Source organism: Lacerta agilis, chromosome 8, assembly GCF_009819535.1.
Source record: "Lacerta agilis isolate rLacAgi1 chromosome 8, rLacAgi1.pri, whole genome shotgun sequence".
Taxonomy (NCBI): Eukaryota; Metazoa; Chordata; class Lepidosauria; order Squamata; family Lacertidae; genus Lacerta; species Lacerta agilis.
The window spans coordinates 43392561-43417530 of record NC_046319.1 but is presented as its reverse complement, the minus strand read 5'-3'; the positions used below and the strand labels follow the sequence as shown (position 1 = coordinate 43417530).

General features: G+C 40.9%; 1 protein-coding gene across 2 annotated transcripts in view; it reads right to left on the bottom strand.

Annotated features, from left to right (window-relative positions):
* CDH8 (cadherin 8) overlaps window positions 1-24970 on the bottom strand; it is a 236931-nt gene that overhangs the window by 202672 nt on the left and 9289 nt on the right. For both annotated transcript variants that reach the window (XM_033157166.1, XM_033157167.1), the window contains one exon: window positions 14041-14488. In XM_033157166.1, the coding sequence (XP_033013057.1) occupies window positions 14041-14295 (255 nt within the window). In that variant the 5' untranslated portion in view covers window positions 14296-14488. The remainder of the gene's footprint in view (window positions 1-14040; window positions 14489-24970) is intronic.

Genomic DNA, 24970 nt, shown 5'->3' with positions numbered 1-24970 from the left:
GAGTCCCAACTTAAACAGATAAAGAGGCATACCAATCTTAGGTTAATTAGAAAGCTACCTCTACCCCACTGGTTAGTCATTAATTGTATTTATTTATGGAATTTATATCCCACCTTTCCTCCAATGAGCTCAATGTGGTATGCATGGTTGTCTTCCTCCCCATTTTATCCTCACAACAAACCTGTGAGGTAGGTTAAGTGGAGGTCACCCAGTGAGTTTTGTGGCTTGGCGGGGATTTGAACCTTGGTCTCCAAGGTCCTAGTCCAACACTAGCTGTCATTACTGACAAACAGGGCTGATTGGTTCCCAACGTGGCTAGCTGGGCAGAAGCTAGGGAGGCCAATGACAGGATGAGTCAACTAACTCCAGTTTTGTCCCTATCCTCCTTCCTGATGAGTTCTAATAAGGCAAAACTGAAACTAAGGAGGAGAAATCTGATGCAGGCAGGCAGGCAGGGCTGCTTAAGGGCAGATTGAGATTGGTAGGGCATTTGCCACAATGCTCCAAAGGCAGGAGGTGCTTAAGAGCTGTAGGAAATAATCTGTGGATAGGTAAATACCGTTAGAAAGACCTCTCATCTGTCTAGGCAAGAGCCCAAATTTATACCTTCCTCTTATCTCTCTTTAAAAGCCTGGGCGAATGATTAGGCCACCAGGCAAGACAGATCCACAGTTCTAATTCAAGGCTTTTATTAAAAGATTCAAGATAAAGGGCATGTGAGAAACAGGAGGCTGCCTTAAAATAAAAATGAACAGTATTTTCCATCCTGTCTGTGCACCTATGATTAGCTACAGGAATTTCTGTCTGCAAGCATAGCACTGTTCTTCACACCAATGGAACAGGCTCTTTCTGGGGAGGAATCTTCCCTATGAAAAATGAAGACAGAGGTATCCACAGATAACTCCTTTTGTGATATGTTCTAGAGCAGCTATAATTTAGAGATGGGGCGAAATGAAGAATTGAATCAAAAAGGGCCTTGGAGTTACTAGCTCCAGCATATATGCAGGGTGATAGCAGCTTCCTTAAGTCTGTAAAAGTAAGTTTAAGAGTGGGGAACCTGTTGCCCTCCAGATGTTGTTTGACTACAGGTCCCATGATCACTCAACCACTGGCTATGCTGTCAGGGGCTGATGAGAGCTTGAGCCCCAAGACATCTGGAGGACAACAGGTCCTCCTGTGTTTTAGGAGTCAAACCTGAATAGATTTGTTTTTCTGTTCCTGCCAGATGGGATTAGCAAAGGGAAAAATATTGTGTATCTATGAAGGGAGTAGTCGGGATGTGTCTTCCATACTTCTCTGTGGTGGAGCAGAGCACTTCTGAGGATATATCCTTATGTCACCCAAAACCCCACAGGTCATTTTGACAGGTCAGGTTGAGGGATTTGTTAGTTTTTAGTTTTCATTTACACATGTAGTTTGGAATCAATGCGAGTAAAAGGCAAAGGAATTTGATTGGCAGCAATTGCAAACTCGTACTTCTTCTGCCTATATGATTTGAAATCAAATCATGTGGGGAAAGTTGCATGGCTTTGGAGGTGCTGCCGGTCAGGTTGTTGGGGTGCCTTCAAACCCCACTTTTGGAACGGAGATATGACATTGCCTGCCGAACAACTAACATAATATCAGGTGTGAAACAGGTAGGTATGATTTGGAGGAAGCAACTTTATGGGCCCTTTGAGGACCCCTGCTGGGCTTAATTAAGACAGTGGGTCAGAGATTGCCCATAACAGTGTTAAAGGGACAGAAGAGTTTGAGCACTGCTATGTGTCACAGGTGTAGATCACCTGTGGAAGCTCTAACCTTGGCTTCCAGGATTCTTTTGCAATGCCAACACTTCAGCTTTACTCAGCGATCATTTTTTTTTAAAAGAATTTCTTCTGTTTCCTTTTTATCAAGGTGTACCCAAAAGTTTACTGGAGGATTATCAGGGCTTAGAGAGGCATCCTAAGAAACAATTGGCCTCAGAGAAGCATACGACTGAAAGCGTTTCAGCCTGACTGTTTGTCAGTATAGTTCCTTTGAGTCTCGGGTTTACTATTGAATTATTCAGTATTGATTCAATGAATGAAAAATGAAACAGGCTTTTGTCACATTCAAACCCCCATGTATTTATGTTTGCAACTTTCGTCGCTTGTCCCAAACCATAAATTGTAAATGCAAAGCATAAACTAAATATCCTAGGTTTTTTTAAAGGAAAAAAACAAAAAAACAGAAAGTGACTGCCTATTAAAGTGGGTCCAATGCCATTTAACACATCACCAATTATGTGTGTTATATATTTACCATGGGCTCCATAATGCTAGCAAATGAGAACTGCAGTAACATGCCTACACATTTTATTGCTGTGTGGAGTCACCTAACATCTCTGCCCCATTTCATCAGAGCTTTTGTGCATTCTGCTGTTGTCTCCAATGGAAAGAACAGTGACATTTGATGCACTGCCGACTGCTTCACACATCTGCCACAGAGTTGTAAATGCATGCAGAGGAAACTACAAACATATACCAGTTCTACATCAAGGGGGGGGGGGGAGTTCTCTCTAACTCATCAAGTCCGCAGGGGAAAGCAATAGAAAGTGTCACAAGACAGATCATTCCGCAGCTGAATTAGGTTGCCAGTCATTGGGAAACCCATTGCTGCTGTCATCATAGACTTTCTTAAAGCTGAAGGGGAGGGGGGAAAACACTTTGGAAGATAATCTTAGCTTATCCTCTCATGTAGCTATTGCCACATGTGATGGAAAGCAAACTGAATTGTGGGATATAAAAATAAGTGGCAATGGTTCTTCCGAAGAAGGATGCATTGTTTTACAAAGGCTGCTTTAAACCTAGAATTCTCTTTACGACAGACCATATAGAAATATTTCTGACTTCAATAAGACTTGCACCTGAAGGCAGGGGGTAGCCAACATGTCTTCCTGATGTTGTTGGACAACAACGCCTATCAGCCAGAGTCAAAATGACTAATGGCTATGGATAAAGAGAGCTGTAGACCACCATCTGAAGGGCACCACATAGGCTACATCTGTCCTAAGAGTAAATGGGTCTGCAGGCTTAGTATTTGTAACTTTAGTAATGACTGGTGCAAGGGACCTTTTTATTCTGTTGAGGGTTGCATATCATTGAGGGTAATCTGTTGCAGGCTGCATGCCTGCAGTAAGGAGGGCAGAAGTGGTACTCACTTGCAGTCAGAAGTGGCACAGCCCCAAGAACTCTATACTCTGAAATTGCCTGTGCAGCGTAGCAGTTAAAAAGTAGTGTGTGCATAAATAATCTTTAATCAACTGCCAAGAGAATTGAAGAGAAAATGCACTATTCAAATATTATTTCCATACTGTCTGACACATTCTGAGGGAGGTGATAAGCAGTATCTTGAAATCTGCACCTTAAAATAAGATGTGTTGGTGACTGACCACATGAATAGTTTTATATAACTGTACCAGAAAGAGAAGGAGGGAGATTCAGTTCTAAAATGTGAACTGATTCATACATAGCTGGATTATGGATGCACTTCCATTTGGCTAGCCATTTGTGTGCTTGGCTCTCATCCTTGCACACTCCTCAGAAATTTGATCATTTTTCTCTCTCACTACAAATCAAAGAAGTAAGAGTGCAAGTGTGTCTGCAAGGCTCTGGGCTGCTTACTTGTGTAAATGAATGTGCAGTGTGTAGGGGGAAAGGGTGGGATATGCTGCACAACATTGCTAAGGTCTGTTTTATGTCTTCTGGCAGCTACAAAAAAGGCAGAACAGGATGAACTTCCTAAGAACAGGAACTGCATATAGCTCCTGAAATATGAACAATCCATAGAAATGATTTCTAGGAGGTAATTCTAGCACCATTCATGCATTTATTACTTAAACGGTGAAGGGTTCCATGGAGACACACTGGACCATCACTAGTGGCAATGAATGGCATTCAAGTTTTGCTCAGAGTAGACCCACTTAATGGGCCTAACTTAGACATGTTCCTTAATTCCAATGTGTCTACTCTGAGTAAAACTTAGTTGAACACCACCCATTATTTCCCAGGTCATGTATGATCAGCTCTGTATAAAGGGAGCCATTTAAATACACACACTCTGGGCAATCAGGGTAATCCTAGCCAATCAGATTTCTTTTCTCTATGTAGACACAAAGAATGTTGTCCCCTTCAGAATGAACCAATAACACATTGGCTGGGGCTTGCGCCTAGTATGTACCTCCTCATTGATAAAGTGTGGCTAGCTTTGCATGTTCCCACTGAACACCTAAATAGGGCTTTTATGATATGTTGATTGACCATGCTAAGAAGCCATTCTTTGTTAAATTATCATATTCCCCCCAGTAGACTAATCTAGTGTGTGATTTTCTATGTGTGTGATAACAAAGCTATGACATAAATAATATAATAGCTACACAGTTATATAAGAAGTATGTGTAGCCACACTGAAACAGTTTCTGTCCCTTCATTATTTACAAATGCCTGCTTTGAAACATCCATACCTTAAAAAAAACGCATTCTCCTTCTGTGTTTTGTTTAAGGAAATGGTGTTTGAAAGCTGCATCTGGTGTCAATTCCAATGGGTTCCATGTTTGACATAATTTGTTTATAGAGATAAAGGATTGTGAGATGTTAAATGCCTCCTGCAAGGTGCAGTTGAATGCCCTCAGCAGCCAATTAAGTGCATTATACTCTTCTTAGGAGGCAATGCCTTTCAGATAGCTGACAGAGGGTTTAAAATAGACAGTAGAAACTGAATGCAAAATGGGTTTAGTTTGTGTTGTCTTCACCTTTATTTCATGTGTAAATATGGAGCTGTGTGTGTTTATATCCTCGTATTCAATTCTCCAGTTTGCAAAGACCAATAGTTGTTGTTGTTGTTGTTGTTGTTGTTGTTGTTGTTGTTTAGTGTATACCTACAGTACAGGTCAAAAATGATTTTTAAAAATAGGATTACAGGTTAGAAACCACTTTTTAATGAATGTTTAGTACTGTATATAAATCATTTGCATTCAACCATGTGCAAGCAGCCGTGCCATCCATATAGTGTGTAAGCTACTGGGCACCTGACAATCTCTCTAGCACTGACTAGACAAATATGGAGCAAGAGAGGGAAGTTATTGACACTCTGATAGGTTATGTACAGCTAGCAGGCTGCATTTGGGTAGACCCCATACAGGCCAGGTCTTGAGAAAGAAGGACAACAGTTTGGTGAAGATAGGAACACATGACCCTCCAGATGTTGTTGGACTACAACTCCCAACCACCCAGCCAGCATGGCAAATGGATAGGGATGATTGTATAACATCTTACCTATCTCACAGAAACAGGAACTGTTCCTATACAGCACAATGCTTCTACATTTCCAGGATTTAAACTCAGTTTTATTGGTCCTCATCCAGCCCACCACTGTATCCAGGCAAAGGTCCAGAACTTACACATGACTCAGAAATAGAGATAGGTAACATCAGCATACTGGTGAGACTCACCCCTAAAACTCCCAACCACTTCATACAGACGTTAAATAGCATTTAGGATAAAATAGCAACCAGTTTCACAACATAACACAAGTGCCAAGGGGCTGAGAGACACTCTCCCAATATTGTTCTCTGAACCTGACCCCATAAATGCTATTGGAATCACTGTAAAACAATGCCCACAATACCTATCACACAGAAGTGGTCCAGATATCAAGGCTAACAAAAATCACTGAGAGATGAAGAAGTAATAAAATCTCACCACCACCCCCCCAACTCCTCTTCTGATAAATGTCCTCAAAAGTGTTCTGGGATCACACCATAACAAAGCCCCACCCATAATAAAGTAGGGACATGGAAACCACTAGCCCAAAATCACAGAGAAGCAGAAGTCTTGATATCCCCCGGATATGGTTTGAGACCTTGCTGAAACATAGCCGACGTGACTTCGGTCATTACCTGGATGGGAGAATCCTGCACCTGCCACCTACAGTTTCCATAGTTAGAAGAAAACAGTGATATAAATGTATGAAGCAAACAAACAGCACCTGAAAACAAGTCTGTGGATATAGCTGGGGGCAGCAGCAGGGTTATTATCATATATGGTGATAAAATTCCTTTAGACTCAATGTTTTCTCTCTCATAAATTATATGGACAAGGTTGCAAGACAAGAAATTAACTTTCTGGATGATAATAGTTACAAGATTATTATATTTTAAGAAATGGGGATTAAAAAATACCAATAGTAGCAGCATGGAGAAAGGCGGCGGCGGGGGGGGGGAATGGAGACTTAGCTTTAATTGCAAAACTGGCATACTTTCTAAGAATAAAAAATGTGCTTTTTAAAAGCATATTGGAATACATTTATTGAATTCCACAGGGACAATTTGTTACTTCCTCAAGCAAAAGGTGGTTTTACAAAGTTATAAGATATTACAATCTCGCACGATACAAATCAATTCAGATATATGCATTTTATATAGCTGTAGATTTATTTGCAGTTAAAATAAGTCTCTTACTTCCCCCCCCCTTCTGTTTCTTTGTGCATGGGTATTTTGTAGTTCTATTTTGCTGACTATGCTAGTGTAAATAACAACAACAACAACAACAACAACAACAACAGCAGCAGCAGCACATAGAGAAGAACCTGCACTCAGTAAAACCTCACATTTTCCCCCTCAAGAAATTTCACACATTCTTCTCTCTCTCTCTCTCTCTCTCTCTCTCTCTCTCTCTCTCTCTCTCTCTCTCACACACACACACACACACACACACACAAAAAAAAAAAAAAAACCTTAGCAAATTTTATAAAACCACAGACAATAAGTACAAAGAAATTATCAGTTCGGGAACAGATCCAGCATCCCCTTCCTCTGAAGGAAGTTTTATTTTCTCCCATCTGTTCTGCAGAGTGCTAAAACTAAAAAGATGTCCCAGCATTTGTATTTTTATTTTTTTAAAGATGCAGTAACACTGGGGAACAAGCACTTTTCAAAATACTTCCAGAAAAATGGGCATGTCTGTTTGGTTTTATGTTCCCTCTTTCTTCCCTTTTTGTATTTACTAATGCATTTGAATAATGGGGTAAATTAAAGGGGAGACAGACTGCTTTAATGAGGCCATCATGCATAGTAGCTCGTGATTTAATATGGTAGTGAATAAAAGCTGGCTGAATTCTCTCTCTCCATTCCTCTCGCCTCTAGTTGTACCAAAGAAACCGGCACACAGATGGTGCATAAGATCACACATCCTTCTGATAGCCCTGCAGTAACAGGGTGAAGTCAAGACATGAGTGGCTGGCTGCCGTAACTCAAAATCTGCTTTCTTTGTCGGTTTAAGTGCTTGATGGAGATACGCATTTTCCCCATTTAAATCCATTTGGGAATATTGTGTAGCAGAAAGTGTTGTGTGTGGGGTTTTTTTTTTTTTTTTAAGACCTGCAGAGCATGTTGCTGAAAACACTTGCATCCTACTGATAGAAAGCAGATTTTGTTTTTTTAACAGCTCCCATAAACAAATGGAGGGAAATCCTCCCCCATTATAAATTTGACAGGGCGCTGGTTGAATGTTTCATTAAATCATTAAGATGATTTAATGAGAGTGGGCTCTTCCCACAGATTCTTGATGCATGTGCAAAAGGGGGAATCTTCAAAACGAGGCAGGCTGGATGTCATTTACTTATTCTTCATTTTACTTTCCTTGATGCTTTTGTTGCAGCTATATCTTTAAATGAACTCAGCCTCAATGCTAGTCAGTTGGCAACATGGCATGTGCATTTATGTAAATTAATTAATATATACAAATGATAAGTAGGCAGCATGAGCAGGGGTAATCCTAGATCAGGATAAGATGAAGATTGGGGATAAGTCAGCAAGCTTTCATTCACCACCACATTAAATCACAAGCTACTCTGCATTATGCCATTGTTAAAGCATTCTGTCTCCTTTTAATTTCTGCCATTATTCAAACGCATTAGTAAACACAGGGGGTGAGGGAGGGATAAAAACAACAGATGTATCCATTTTATCTTGTGTTTTTGGGTAACACGGAAGTTCTGCCGAAGTGCTGCATATAAATATTTTAAATAAAATACACAAATAGGATCTGATACAGTCCCATGATTTTCCTTCAAATTTTGATTACCCACCCTCTACCCCCCCCACCCCCAGAATAGGACCAGAAAGCATGGGTTCATAGATTGGCTTTCATAATTAAGATCACCTGGAAAGTTATATATATGTTCTCTTCTTCCCTCTCTCTCAGACACTAGAACACAGATGGTCAACATCATCTTCTTTGGTGATCACTCGTACCCAAGTGCACTTCAGATATTGTTGGGCTACAGCTTTTGTCAACCTCAGCTGAAATGGCCAATGATCAGGGATTGTGGGAGTTACAGTCCAATAGCACCTTGAGAGCACCACCTTGGCTATTTTGTAGTACAATCAGCATATGTGTGATACCCAGAAGCCCTGGGAATGAAAATGGACTACAACTGTAAGGAGGAGAAGGAGGAGGAGGAGGAAGGGGCCATTGTCTCTCAGAAGCCTTGTGCAGCAGTTCTTCTGAAACTGCCCTCATATCACTTTCCTCACAGATTATAGTTTTACAAATTATGTCTCCTTGTTTCCGAGTGGAAATTCTGCATTATAATACTTCTATTGGTCTGCTTCTTCCCCTAAAAATTGTATTGGGCAAAGTGCATATTTGACAAAGCTTTGGATTCTTCCCTTTAATTTGCACCTCTGTTGCAGATGCAGCATTGTGCATTGATAAAACTCTGGGGAGGGGGAATGTACATCTCGATAAAGCCTTTTAAAAGAGTTGGCATGAAGGCAAGTGAACTTAGGTCCTCAAAGTCCTGTCAAGATAGTGGCTAACACTTCTAATTCTCTTGGTGAACACAGAAAATAAAGATGTACAGAAGGAGTCTTGCAATCAACAAAAATAAAAGCATTTAAAATAATATAATGAGCTAAGGAAAGTCAGATAGATGCAGTTTCACTTTGCTCTTTGCTTTATGACATTAGACCACAAAGTACTACATGATGCCTATGATGTTATTTTGTATGGCAGCCACAGTGGGGTCATTCTATAAATACACACCTGCTACTGCATGCTTCCACTATTATAATACTTTCTTGACATTTGTGTGGTTTTGTTCTGTTTGGAAAATTGTACCTTGTATTAGAGATCCATTTGAAAGTTCCAATTTAAATAATTTGTGCACCCACAATCAGGGGCGTACAAAGTGGGGGGGATGGAGGGGGCGGTCGCCCAGGGTGCCACTCTGGGGGGGGGGGTGACAAGATGGCCCCTGCCTCCCCCCAGCTGTAGAGTGGCCAAGGGCATGCGCAGTCAGTATGGGCACCACTCGCGTGGCATCCTTATGGACTGCCTCTTACATGACGACCGTATGGGCTGCCTCTTTTGTGCACTGTCCATACAGATATCTGTACAGGCTACCTTTTGTGTGATGACCATATGGGACCATACGGCTGTCGTACACGAGCAGCAGCCCGTACAGAGTGCGCGTGTGCAGCATCCTGTACGGAGTACACACATGTGGCAGCCCACATGGTCACCGCATATGCACAGTCCATACAGACGTCGCACGTGCATCACGGGGTGGTTTGCCCTGCCCCTCGGCGTCCCGCCCTGGGTGCCAGAGAGGGTTCCTCTGTCACTGCCCATAATATTAGGAATCCTTGACTACAATAGGGGCCATACTGAGTTATTTTTGTCTTCTGGGATGACTTGCCAAATTCATCAGTTTCTGTTTTCAGTGGCCTAATATTTTACAGGATAAATATATACACGCTTACTCAGAAGTAAGTGCCATTAAATTCAATACAGTTTGCACTCAAGTATGTATGTGTATGTCACAAACAGTCCAGCCAAATATCCTGCTAAACAAAATGTGTACGGTATCAAGGGGTTATGGCAACAAACTAGAATCAGAAGTCTCTAGTAACATGTTTTTCTTTTAATTACTCCATTTAGAGCTGGCAGACAGGCATTAGTGATCTTATGGCTGTGACAGACCCTTATTATCTTTCAGAGCAGTTTCAGGTTTTAGGAATGGCAAACATTGCATATTATATTTCTGCAAAGCAGCTTGCCCTCAATGCTTGGTTGTTGTTTTTTTTAAGTATACTTGCAATTGTGCATTGCTGACTGCTGGCAACAATTATTCCACAAAAGTCATAGCACAGCACCAAGGCAAGCATACTTAGGCTTTAATTGTTTGTTTAGGAGTAGGCCCTGCTGAACTCAGCATCACAGAAGTTCAAGTACAACCAGAGTCGCTCTTGCTCTTTCAGACTGCAGGTTTGGCCCCTTTAACTGAAGAGGCACATTTCAGTAAAGGCACAGCTTACAATTCAAACAGAGCTGCTGCTTCTATATAAGGCTCAGTCTAAGGGCCTTTCTGCACAACCATTTATAGTTGTACAGTAGCTGTTTGATTAGAGTTTTGTGAATGAATTTGTAGCTGACTGAGTGCACCTTCAGTCATATGTCGCTGTTATTAGAAAGTGAGTTAGTTTTCCACACTAATAGTGTGCCCAAATTGAGAAAAGTCCTGTGGCCATCGTCACAACCCTTAAATACCCACATGTTCCTCCAGCCAGTAAATTTCAGAATTATCCACATGCAAATGGGGATAGCCCTTGCATCACTTTTTGTATTTATTTCCAATTATTCTGGAATTCTAACCTTGTGGGACTGTAGGAGCTAAGAAGAAAACCTGCAGTATATGTCCTTTCTGAGCTGTGGTGAACCTGGTCATTGTGATGAAATTTTGACCGCAGCTAATGATTGCTGTGATGGACAGTACCTTGACTCTGTACCATCATTTCTACCTGCCATATCTCTCCTCTGAACTGAGCTCACAAACTGACAGTGCATATCTATCAGAGGGAAGGGGCCCCAAACCGACATCTCCCACACCAACCCCAAACCACTGCACATAGAAACCAGGATTATGCTTGTACCCATGTCACAGAAATGACAATACTGAGGATCCAATACCGAGATCTTTTACAAATGTGGTTTTTTTTGTAGCTTTGAGCTTTTTACTATGAGAATAGTAGTTGAATAATGACATCATGATGTGGCAGCATGTCAAAAAAAATCAGGAAAAAATCCCAGCAACTATGCCACTATAAATGGTAAGTGTGAAAAGCTCCTAAGGCTAACTGTTGATGAAGCAACATCAGAGTTCTGCTGTCTTATGACAGAGGATTCAACTATAAAGCTGCAAATAAAACATTTTGAATGTGTTGTAAAGTGCAATGCAGTGGTACCTCAGGTTAAGTACTTAATTCGTTCCGGAGGTCCGTTCTTAACCTGAAGCGTACTTAACCTGAAGCACCACTTTAGCTAATGGGACCTCCTGTTGCCGCTGCACCGCCAGAGCACGATTTCTGTTCTTAAGCAGAGTTCTTAACCTGAAATATACTTAACCTGAAGCGTACTTAACCCGAGGTACCACTGTATACAATTGTGACACTACATGGCAACTATATCAAATTCAATGCATTTTTTTTTAAAAAAGCATTTGCACACTGTTTTTTGACCCAGAAGCTGTCTGCGGACAAACGCCGCCTCCCTCGGCCTATAGAGCGAGATGAGCTCACAACCCCAGAGTCGTCCGCGACTGGACCTAACAGTCAGGGGTACATTTACCTTTTTACCTTTAGATTCCACTACAGTCTGGGCTTGGCATAGGGTCTGGCTTTGGAGGAGATCACTGCTTGCCTCAAAACAGGGATGTTGCCACACTCACTATGGCTTCCCCAATTGGCTGGAACCACCCGTTTGGCACAACGAGGTCCTGTTTGTCCCTAATTTCAGCTGGTCTGTCATCACATAGATTAATATGACTAGCTACATAGCTTGTGAGCCATCCCACCTCCAGTCAACTATGTTGCAAATACAGGAAAGAAGTAGTAAATAGAATTAAAATAATGATACCCAAACAGCATCAGAAAAAGAGAACTATGGCAGCAAAGAGATGGATAGTCTCCCAGGTAAAAATGACTTTTCACAAAATGTTTCTCACTCTGTCCCTAAATTACCAAATGTGTAAATGCGTGTTTTATTTGCTAGTGCAGCCCTGCCACTAATTATATCAGACATTGGTCCCTTTTTTTCTTTATCTCTGCTATATAACCAAGTTTTAGATGGGGTGGAAGTGACTTAACATTCTTCTTAAATTGTGGTGCCTAGAATTGGACACAGTATTCCAAGTGTGGTCTGACTAAGGCAGAATAGAATGATACTATTAGTTTGAAAGCACGTCAAAGTGCAAGTAGATAAATGGGTACGGCATTTCTGTGCGCTGCTCTGGTTTCACCAGAAGTGGCTTAGTCATGCTAGCCACATGACCCAGAAGCTGTACGCCGGCTCCCTCGGCCAGTAAAGCGAGATGAGCGCCGCAACCCCAGAATCGTCCGCGACTGGACCTACCAGTCAGGGGTACATTTACCTTTACCTTTATTAGTACTATGATCTGGACACTATACTTCTGTCGATGTAGCCTAAAAATAGCATTAGCCTTTTTTTGCTGCTGCATCACACTCAATTCCTTCATCCATTTATAAAGACATTGAACAACAACAGGCCCAGGACAGAACCCTGCAGCACCCCACTTGTCACTTTATTCCAGGATGATGAGGAACCAATAATGAGTACTCTTTGGGTTCGGTCAGTCAACCAGCTACAAATCCACCTAACAGTTACCTCATGGGGGACTTTGTCAAAAGCCTTTCTGAAATCAAGATACACTATGTCCACAGCATTTCCCTGATCCACCAAGTTTTTAATTCCATCCAGAAAAAAGAAATCAGATTGGTCTAGCATGACTTATTTCTGAAAAACCCATGCTGGGTCTTAGTAATCACAGCATCCTTTTCTAAATGCTCACAGTCTGATTGTTGAATTACATGTCCTGGGAACTTCCCTGATATCGATGTCAAGCTCACCGGTCAGTAGTTACCTGACTTTTTGGCACATAAAGATGCAAGACTTAATGTTTGCACTGATCAGACTGTTTCTGTTGTGGTTACTAAGGCTTTCTGATAACTTAAGTAGTTGGTAGTTTCTCCATGTTGTGATTGACAATAGTGTTCTGCCCAACTCTTTATTAATTTTACTCTTTTTCGTTTTGTCCTTGGATTCCATGGGAACGTTACAATCTGTTTCGATATCATTAGCAATGAAAACAGAAGATTTATATTTTTACAGACAGTATTAAATTGCTATTCTGACACTGAAATCTATTTATTTTGCATGGGTGGAGGGATTGTACTATCACTTAATATTATCAGAAGATACCTTCTTTTACATTTGGACCTTTCTTACCCAGTTCCCTGCCTTAATCCATTTGATCTCTCAGCTCCGATCCTGGCTCAGAATCAACATGACTCTCCTCTGTACCTGCTCCAATGCTCTACTTCAGTTCAATCCCTCTGGGGGTGGGAGCTTTACTTTCATTATCAGCCCGGTATATTGTGTGGAACCCAAATTCCTCCCCCATCTGCTCTGGGTAGAGACAATACTTATAAAATCTTGCCAAACCCTTCAGAAACCCATTCCTCTTTTCATATATGCTGGCTGCACACCCCTGCTGATGACACCTGAAGCAGGTCACCTCATATTCCTGCAAGCAGGGACTGGCCCAATACACCTTCTGCTTTCTGGATGCTGTGGTGCTGATTGCTCAGTACTGATATATGCATATGATAGCAGTACTTATGGAGAGTGGGCAACATTCACTGTAATCTTGCCCATGACAACAAGACCAAATCATGCACTTTCAGCTCCTTGCCCTCATGTAGTATTGCAGCAACAACAACAACTAATTACAATGAAAATGATTACATTGCCACTATTATACAATGAACATAGCCCTTACTAAATACAGAAAGCTTGTCAGATGCCAGATAATATGCTAATCCAGCAGTATCATGTCAAATTATTCATAGATCATTGGATTAGGTAGCCAGTTTGATGGTAGAATCCAAAGAAATGAACATTTGCTATCAGTCTTCTTGAAGTTATATGAATATTGACTTACCCGGCCAACTAATATAGGTTCTGGTCCAGAAAACTCCTCCAGGACGAACATTTGATTCCACACCCAGCCCCTCTTGGAACGGTTCAACACTCTTTGTTCTTCACTTAGCTCATTTAGTCCTCTGCTGGATCCACTCGGTAATACGTGAGAATGATTCATTGGAGTCATGTACATAGATGGGAATGCAGTAATCCATAATATTACTAATGGAGCCCACGTATCCATAAACATTTCTGTTAGTCTTTCTGGCATCATTCCACACGTTAAGCAAATCAGCACCAACAATGAAACAATTATTTTGCTTTCTTCCAGATCATAGTCATCCAATTCATCATGCGGCAAAGAAGATTTACTTACAGCTCCGTCATGAGTCTAGAGCACAGTAAACATAAATAGGAATTGCCTTGATGGCAGAAAGAAGTCTAGGCTTTCTTGCCTTCAGAGATTCCTGAAAAATTAAAAGGAAAATCAAGTTAGCAAGAAACTAGTTAGTAATGTGTGTTGTCCCTCATAACAAAAAATAAGGAGCAAGTGCTTTCTTTATTGCATGAAAGTATAATCCACTCTTATGTGTTCCTCACACATCTACATTAGCAGATCAACAGATGTCCATCTCTGTGTTTCCCCACAATCTGAAATTTCTAGCTCCATACAAGAGATAGAGTTTGTTGTTTTTAAAAACTTCACACCTTGTACATAGCAGGGAGGCAGTCATCCCCACATATGGGGGTGGGGGACTCATCAGGAAATGCCCTACCTCAGTGAAGATCATGCTATCCTTTCTGGCTGCTAAGTGACACCTCTACCTTTCCCCAGTGGTGGACTTTGATCTTTCAAATTCCAACGGCAGCCTGTGCAAGGCCAAAATTCATTGCCCCCTGCCTCTCACCTTCCGTTCTGCTCAATTAACTACGTCATAGTTGCTGTGCCCTAGTGGAACCGGTGATGCTGCCCTAAATCAGCCTCTGCCTGTCCCCCTCTTGGCTAGCTAACTTTAACATCAACAGAATTAACCTTTGCATTGCACACTAAATAATATCTGCTGTTGCACTTCAAACAGGAGGAAGGCAACAGGAATTAGCTGACCAGAAGTCCTGATCTTCTGACATTTTTGCAAGCACTGTGTTCCTTCAGGTGCTCATTTTTAAAGGGAGAAGGAAAATCTACATTTGACAGGAGATTTAGACTCATTTCTCTCAACTCAGAAGTGTCCAATTAAGTTCCCATTGAGCCATCGCTAATGCATCAAGATTCATTAGCCACAATTGAATCCAATCTCAGAATAGCTCTGTGGGAAAAGCTGGTACTGCCAGGCACAAAAGTGGCATCAACCACTACAGGGAAAAGAAACAACATTCATGTTTTAAATGGATTTCACATTAAGCCTAACTTGATTCCTGTGTTATTTTTGGCTGAACTGAGACATAAGACATATTTCAATAGATGCTTACGAACGTACAGTAACCTGACATTAGGTAGATGCTTCCTTGCATCAGTGCCAAGAAACCCATTTGGCAGAAATCACTTAGTGTGTGTGAATTCTGTATTCTCTCTACTTTGGATGAGATATATTAGTAGACTGCACTAAGTGAGCTGACCGTACTTGGCAATAGCACTCCTAATGGCATCTGAAAGGGGGATTCTGTAACTCCGCCTAAGGGAAGATTCCTTAGATTGGGAAACCTGAGTACTGGGAGCTAAATGTGGCCACCCATCTCTCTCTACTTGGTTCTCTAATTTTTCCCCAGGCCACACCCTTCGCAGGCCCTGCTTCACACCCTAAAAGTTTTTGCCTGGTTGGAAAATGCCACATAATAATACAGAAGGGTTTGTGTGTATAAACTAGCCAATTCTACAAAGGTAAGATTTGCATTTGTTGTTCTGCCCACTTTTGCCTCTGGTCCTAGAAACCACTGGCATGTGGCCCTCAGAAGGTTGTCTAGAAGGGAATGCATCCTTCAGGCTGACATGGTTCTTTTCTCTTGTCTTAGATTCTCAGATCCTTTCCCCATGTCATATGCCCTTGAAGATTACTTTGGCACTGTAATCAGATGAGAATCTGGTACACCAGTTTGTAGACTGGTCTAGGCCTGTAGGAATGTATCTTGCAAGTTGTTGTTGTTGATGATGATGATGATGATGTTCTCTCCCCATCTGGCTGGGCTTCCCCAGCCACATATATATATATATATATATATATATATATATATATATATATATATATATATATATATATATATATATATATATATATAGATCAGTATTGGCTCCCATTGTGTTTTGGGGTATGATTCATGGAATTAGACTAAATCTATAAAGCATAGGAACAGGATGTTCTAACGGCTGCAGCCGTAAATGTGAACCTGAGTATTCTTTGAGGTCTTTAAAGGCCCTCTTCTGGGTTGGTCTGCCTTCTGTGGTTAGGTGGTGGTGGATGAACTGCAATCCTAAAATATAGGAGTAAATACCATTGGGGCTCAAGTGATTTCCATCCTACTAACCCTAACCATAGATAACATTATTCTGCAAGCCACATTAAATCCAATGTCAATTAAATGTGACTAACCGCCCGCCCCCGCCATTTTGCACATTATGTGGTGGTTCGCTTGAAATCAACAGTGCTTTCTTACATCCACATTTAATATACTTGGGGTAGAAGCAAAGAATGAAATATGATGAAGTCTTCTTATAGACATTATCTCATTGATTTTCTGCAGTTAAGACAATGCATATGATCATATATAATGCACTTAGTTGCATTGATATTTCTGGTATAAATTCCAAACGTTGCACTATCATAAATTGGTGGGCAATGGATTGAAAGAAGTTATTAACTTCATTGAAACTCTTCTGCAAATTCAGTTATCTCACTATGAAAAGAAAAGACTGCAACAGATCTTTAGTAAATATTAATAAAGTTAATAAAGAACAGTTTAACATGCAAAACAGCCTAGGAATAGAGGGACCTGCTTTAAGCTGAATCATACTGTTGGTTCATCTTACTCAGTTTCGTCTACACTAGGGAGGTAACACAACCCTCTTGTAGCTCAAGGGTTGTATTCCAGTAGGGTGAACCTTTCAGGACAGCATAATGCTAGTGGGAGGAACCAGAGGCTAAAGTTACTAGACTGCAGTTCTTATCTTCAAAAAGTCACCTACATTCTAGTCACACAGAGAGATTTTTCTACACACACACACACACACACACACACTTCTGCCTCCATCTTTTACCCAGCAATTACAGTTCAAGTACACACCCCAGCCGGGCAAAAGGCACTGGAGTAGATTGTGGAGGAGGTCCAGATAGGGGTGGACTTGGGCAGGTGCACAGTCTACAGAGAGTCCCAAGAACCAATTAGAGAAGCCTGGAGAACAACATTCAGTCCCCAGGTCTGATTTTCTCTACCCATGGTCTAGTGACAATGCCATGGCTTCAGGCAGGGAACCTCCCCAGCCCTGCCTCAATAAGAATTGAACGTGGGGAATCTTCTGTATCCAAAGCCTTTTAATCAAAGGACATAAAATCACCTCAAATTCCTTTTAAAATGAATTTTCAAACCACAGCATGTCTGGCCAAATTAGGAACTTCTTCATCTTGCTAGTGCATTGATTTACACCACAACTTCCAGTTGAAATGATTTCAGAGTTACGTGAAGGTTTATCCTCATCAGAAAATGCTGAGGACTCCTTTTACAAATGGTCTCTTCTTAAGGAGCAATCCACTCTTAATTTCATTCTGCATTCATTGCTGCCTTGTTGATCATTTGTGATTACAAGCAATAGATAAGCCCTCCGACCCCAGCAATTCATTAAGATGGGTTTAGGTCGATTCACAGACATTTGTTGTTACATTTCAAACACGGCAGCATTGATCTTATTGAAATAAATTACATTACCGTAGGCAAACAATTTAAATTTTTGTTTGAAAGCTCTGTTTGAATGAAGTCAGGACTGAAAAAACACTCAGACTGACTGTTGGAAAATGAAGTCAATTATCCATGTGTTAGTTGCTGGGCAAACTTGATGTATAGCAAAGAAATAAAAGAAGAAAAGAGCAATCTTCAAAATTCCAATAAGTGGCTTTTATTCCTTATTCAGTTTATCTTTGGCCCTTTCATCTTTTTTTGGCCCAGTTTATATTTTCCTTTAATAAAAGCAATACTTAGAATGGAAACACACAAACACACACACAGGACAAAAGGCTCCAAAGCTATCATCCTCATTCAGGTGAATAGTTCTTAATTCATTACAAGATGAATGATCTTGAATTAAGCCTGTCAATTTGATGTAGGCTAAGACAATTCTAAATAAATGCAAAATATAAAGTGGTGCAAAATGTAAGTTGTGTGAAATTGGAAAAGTGGAGGCCAAAGTGTTCACATGCAAGATCACAGCAAACCTAGCATTTCCTTTCTTTTCTTATCAAGTATGTATATATATACCACTAACTTGATTTTCTAAAATACAAAAAAACCTCTAAACAGATTGAAGATTTATTTGTGATGGTTTGTATCTCTTTTTAAACAACAACATCAGGATGGATAGATAGAAGCTAGCTAGCTAGATAGATTAGATAGATAGATAGATACTAACAAAATATTCAGTTTTCAGAATATTCATAACTGTGTGCAAGATCTGCATAAGCATGGAACTTCAGATGTTGCAGAATATTCAGCATCCTAAGTCTGTAAAACTATCTGGTAAAGGTAAAGTTAAAGGGACCCCTGACCATTAGGTCCAGTCACGAACAATTACTATCTGGTAGTAAGCTCTATTGAAAACAGTAAGACTTATTTCGGCATAGAAATGTATAGCACAGCACTGTTAATATCCTAGCATTATTAATTTTCCTTCTATCTCCCTCTAGCCAAAGTGCAGGATGGGGAACCTGTGTGCTTCAATTTGTTGCTGAACTGCAGCTCCTGTTATCTCTAACCATTGACCATGCTGGCTGCAGCTGATGGGAGTTGTAGTCCAGCAACATGTAAAGGAGCACAGGTTCCTTGCACCTGGGATGGGTAGATTTGTGAAAGCTGAAGCAGGGAGCGAGGCCGAGATTGTATCTGAGGGGGGCAGGCTCTGCCCTTGCCTAGTTTTGCTTTGGCTAATGATTGTCTTCTTCCTTGAATATGTTTGGTATGGGATTTCAAAATCCCTTAGCTATAACTCAGATGCACAATGCAGTCTTCTCCCTGTTTCTTTCCTCTTTTTTGTTATTGCTGGTTTGCTCCATCTTCTCACTGACATCGACACAGATATATATATATATATATATATATATATATATATATATATATATATATATATATATATTCCCCTCCCTTCCCAATGTTTCCTTGAATTTACTTTCCACAGTCTTCGAACAACGTTCCTGTTTGCCTTTGGCTTCATGCTGCTCTGTCTGTTCTTTAACCTGATTCCTTTTTGAGTGTTATATTCACCGCTGCAGGTATTTGGTTACACTGGCAACAGCACCACTTATGCGATGCAGTTGTTTCTTGAGAATTTGAACAGAGGGTCTATTTGCCCTCATTGTAGGATCTGCATTCCAGAACCCACGTACACACACACAAATACACACACACATACACACCACACACACACACAGAGAGAGAGAGAGAGAGAGAGAGAGAGAGAGAGGTGGTCCTCTTTCAGATGGCTGGTCCTTGTTCACAGCAGTGCTCCTGAATGAAGCCTGTTAATTTAATGTGTACAAACACAGGACTTTAAATGTATTCAGGTAGTTCCCTTAATGGAGCTACCTGAATGCCATCTCCCGGTAATTACATGAGCTTATTACAGTAACTCTCTTTACTCTTTATTCAAGCCATTCCCCCCTGTTACTTGTTACCTTTGCTTGCTGCAAGGATCTAAAAAGTAGGCTAAGCTCTCCAAGAAAGAACTGCATTTTTGTGTTTCACGTACAAAGCAATCCACTTCCCTGCCCTCTGGTTGGGGTAAATACCATCTTTGCGTTGCTTACAGAGAAACAAAACATTTGGCTAAGCTTTGCCAATGGAATTAAAGATTTGTTGGTGAGCAACAGATGATTCCATGCTTCTTGCCATGTAGTGGTAGGAATCAGTGTCTTTTGCTTTGCAGGTGCCACATAATACCGGTTCCACATTTGTAAGAACTTGATATTATAGCATGGCAGGATCTACACTTTGGAATGCCCTGCTTATTGATATCAAGCAGGTGCCTTTGCTGTATGCTTTTTGGTGCCTGCTAAAAAACGTTTTTGCTTGGACAAGCTTACCCAGATGTTTAGAAACTTAATGCGAGTTGTAAATTCACCAGCATTTTAGTACATTGGTACATTTTAGAAACGTTTACTATGTTTCCGAGCACAATTCAAAGTGTTGGTGCTGACCTTTTTAGCTCTAAACTGCCTCAGCCCAGTATACCTGAAGGAGCGTCTCCACCCCCATCGTTCTGCCCGGACACTGAGGTCCAGTGCCAAGGGCCTTCTGGTGGTTCTCTCACTGCGAGAAGTGCAGTTACAGGGAACCAGGTAGAGAGCCTTCTCAGTAGTGGCACCTGCCCTGTGGAACACCCTCACACCTGATGTCAAAGGAAAAAACAACTACCAGACTTTTAGAAGACACCTGAAGGCAGCCCTTTTTAGGGAATCTTTTAATATCTGAAGGACTATTGTATTTTAATATTTTGTTGGAAGATGCCCAGAGTGGCTGGGGAAACCCAGCCTGATGGGTGGGGTATGTATGTATGTATGTATGTATGTATAAATAATATTTAGTGTCTTCCCCTCCCTCCCTCCCTGTCTGTCTGTCTGTCTGTGTGTCTGCAATGCATTTTCCCTGATAATTTGCATTAGTATGTATATTCGAGGGGAAGGAGGTTTGCGTCTGGGAGCTTTGCATTAAAATGAGAAGCAATTCAATTTTTTCCTATGTCCCTATTTACAAACCACCATTCCATTCTGGCACAAGCTGAACTACCTTCTCTACCTATCCTCTCCAGTAGCCTATGTTGTATCTATCCTTTAAAAATAATAATCCTAAGGACAGGGCCTGTCCCTCATTTCCATTTATGTACAGCAGGAGTGGCAAATATGTGGCTCTCCAGATGCTGTTGCACTGCCAGTACCACCGTTCCTGACCACAGGACATGCAGGCTGGGGCTGATGGGAATTGCCCTCCAATAATTTATGGAGGGCCTTAGGTTATATCCCCTTGATGTACCATCTGCACTGTATTGAATTTTTGTTTGATGTCACATAAAGCCACTTCAGGATGCTTTCTTTTTCTGCCTGAAAAGTGGGAGAAAGATTATATAAATAAATGCTGATAACTCCATTGTTAGCAGAACAATATTTAGCTTCAAACTTTCCCAACAGATTTTACTTTCAGTAAGCGAAATAAACACAGTGGAAAGTTGCTTTTCAGCAAATGTGCATAAGATCGCACCATTACTTTCCCCTGGACTGGGATATAGGATCAATTTGGTTTGGTTTGCATTTTAATGAGAACCAATACACAATCCAAAACATGCTATCTTTCAGAACTTGCATTTCTCTGAATTTTGCAATGCACTTTTTAAATTAAAAATGCTTTATGAATTTTCACTTAGGAAAAACAAACAAACAAACAAACAAACAACAGTGCAGAACAGTGGTGAACTAAACTTAAGACTGGAAGAATGAGTAATTGAGAGAAAATGAAATTGACAGGTTTATCCATTCCTACCTCTGGATGAGAGATTTACAATACACTTTTAAATATTTAGTTTTATTACAAGTATGCAAGCAGGATTTCAGTGTAGGCAGAGATACTCCTATAAGCAGATAGCACAACCAGCAATCCTTCATTTTCTCCAAAGAAAGCATAACACATGCACCCAAACACCCACATACCCAAATAACTAACTTTTTTCTCTTCTTCCTTTCTGAATACAAACTGTAAACTTGGATCAAAATCATTTTCCTGATCTCTCCAAGTATTTGGATGCTGTCCCTTTCCCAAACTTTTCATGCAACTTGCTTTACAAAAGCTGGATGGTGATTTTCACTTATCAAAGTATGCTAACATTCTTTCATTAAACTCCCAGGCTCCTCATTCACAGTGACCAAGACAGCTATAAATCTGAAAGAAAGAAAGAAAGCCTCACCAAGAGCAGGTCTAAACGATCTGTGATGCCCCAAACTGCATGCAGGCCACCAACCATGTATAGCAGCCCCAGTGGGCTCAGCACATCTCCTGTTGTTGCCACTCATCTGGGACTTGAAATGCAGGGGGCTGTCAAGCTCCTGGTAAACCACAATCCATGGCTGGGTGGTCTGCGTTCAGCTTGATGGGTTATGAGTTGTCTTTTTTTTCCTCAGTGAAAAAAATATTGTCCAACTTCGCTTTTACTTGCAAGTATATTTTGGACCCTACATTTTGTATGAAATTATCTACTAAAACACTCAGCGAGCTCAGATTACATATGTTTGGGAAGTGTGTGTGTGTGTGTGTGCGCACCCCTTACTTGCATTAAATAAAACTACTCATTCTAACAGACTGACATGTTTCTCTCTTTGCTAAGAAAGCCCATGGGTCAGTGGAAAAGTGAAGACAAAGAATCAAAGGAAGTAGGTCACACTACTGTACATATTTGAGCTGGTGAGTGATGAAAAGGAGTTAAAATGATGTGGTATTTATTTACTTAAAAATGACACCACCATAACATATTACCCTTGTTTTTGTATCACTTATCACTGAACACAAAAGCTCCCATCATGTGTTAATCACAGGAAATGTGTTCCATGCAGTTACCTTGGAGTGGCTAAATTTGCAATTTGTTTGTTTGTTTGTTTGTTTTAAAAAACTCATGAAAATTCATCAGCATTTTATTACGAATTTATTCCAGTGTAGTTTTGCAATTTATTTTGTGAAATATACAGAGCATATGCAGAGCAATTTCTTCAAATATAATGGATTTTTGAATCATTTTCACTTATATATGCAGTTTTGTACACATTACTTGGCTGAAGAAATGCATTGCAAATTTCAGAGACGTGTAAATTTCAAAGGATGGCTGGGTTTCAGTTCACATATTTGTCTGAGAGAATGAGAATTAGATAGGTTCACCTTTAAAAGGGGAACTGAACCATATTTCTCCTTCATGCCAAGTCAGAGTTAATAAGAACATTAAAAGAGCCTTCTGGATCAGACCAAATAGCCCATCGAGTCCAGCATCTTACTCTCACAATGGCCAACCAGATGCCTGTGAGAAATCAGTAAGCAGGATTTGAGTACAATAACATTCTGCCTGCCTTGGATTTCCAGCAACTGATATTCAGAAGCATTGCTGCCCACAGTTGTGTAGGCACAGCTATCAGCCATTAATAGCTCTCTCCTCTGTGAATTTGTCTAATCCTCTTTTTAAGCCATTCAAGTTAGTGGCCATCACTGCCTCCTGTGGGAACGAGTTCCATAGTTTAACTATGCACTGTGTGAAAAGTACTTTCTTTTATTTGCCCTGTCTTCTACCAAAGGATCCCAAGGTGAAATGAGCTAAGCATCCCTCTAAAACTATAGACCTTGCTCTTCCAGGCAATTCTAAGTTAAGAGCAATCAACTTGTTTTGATGGCCCTTGATCTATTCTAATGTAGGATGAGTCTTAGTACCTCCACCCCAAGAGCATCAGCAAGTGGGCATGGACGCCTGCACTAATGAAGCCCATAAGTGAGCCGCTGTGGTTGTGCACATACTTAGCACCTACGCAAACTGAAAAATATGGTCTGAAGCTCAACATCAAAAAAGCTAAGATCATGGCCACTGGTCCCATCACCTCCTGGCAAATAGAAGGGGGAGAAATGGAGGCAGTGAGAGATTTTATTTTATTGGGCTCCATGATCACTGCAGATGGTGACAGCAGTCATGAAATTAAAAGATGCCTGCTTCTTGGGAGAAAAGCAATGACAAACCTAGACAGCATCTTAAAAAGCAGAGACATCACCTTGCCGACAAAGGTCCGTATAGTTAAAACTATAGTTTTCCCAGTAGTAATGTATGGAAGTGAGAGCTGGACCATAAAGAAGACTGATCGCCGAAGAATTGATGCTTTTGAATTATGGTGCTGGAGGAGACTCTTGAGAGTCCCATGGACTGCAAGAAGATCAAACCTATCCATTCTCAAGGAAATCAGCCCTGAGTGCTCCCTGGAAGGACAGATCCTGAAGTTGAGGCTCCAGTATTTTGGCCATCTCATGAGAAGAGAAGACTCCCTAGAAAAGACCCTGATGTTGGGAAAGATGGAGGGCCCAAGGAGAAGGGAACAACAGAAGATGACATGGTTGGACAGTGTTCTCGAAGCGACTGGCATGAGTTTGGCCAAACTGCGGGAGGCAGTGAAGGATAGGGGTGCCTGGCGTGCTCTGCTCCATGGGGTCATGAGGAGTCGGACATGACTGAATGACTGAACAACAACAACAAACTGAAAAGGGTGTGGTTTTTCTTTGTGTTGGTTCAGAAAAGGTCCCTGCTGTCATAGTAGCTTCTCTTATCAGAGTAAAGTTGTGTGGCCTCTACCTGTTCCTGTTCTCACCCTGTCTTCCTCCTTTGCAAAGAAACAGCAGACACTGCAGTTGTCAAAATACTTAACACCTGTCTTACATTGGCTTGGAATTGCTGTCACAACTTGTTAGTGTGGGTAAATGCCAAACAATCTGTACGTCACTCAGAAATAAGTCACACTGAATTCCATGGGTATTACTCTCTAATTATGTACAGGATCACAACCTGAACTGTTTAGTCTTAAAGGTGCCACACAGGTCTATTGACAAGGGCTCACATGAAATTCCAGATCTATGGAGAAAGATGATTCCCCTATCCCAGCTTATTCATTTCTGTTTCTTCTTTCCAGAATATGGAATGTGCTGGAAGAATATTAAGTAGACTAAGTAGACTAGGACCTGGGATATCA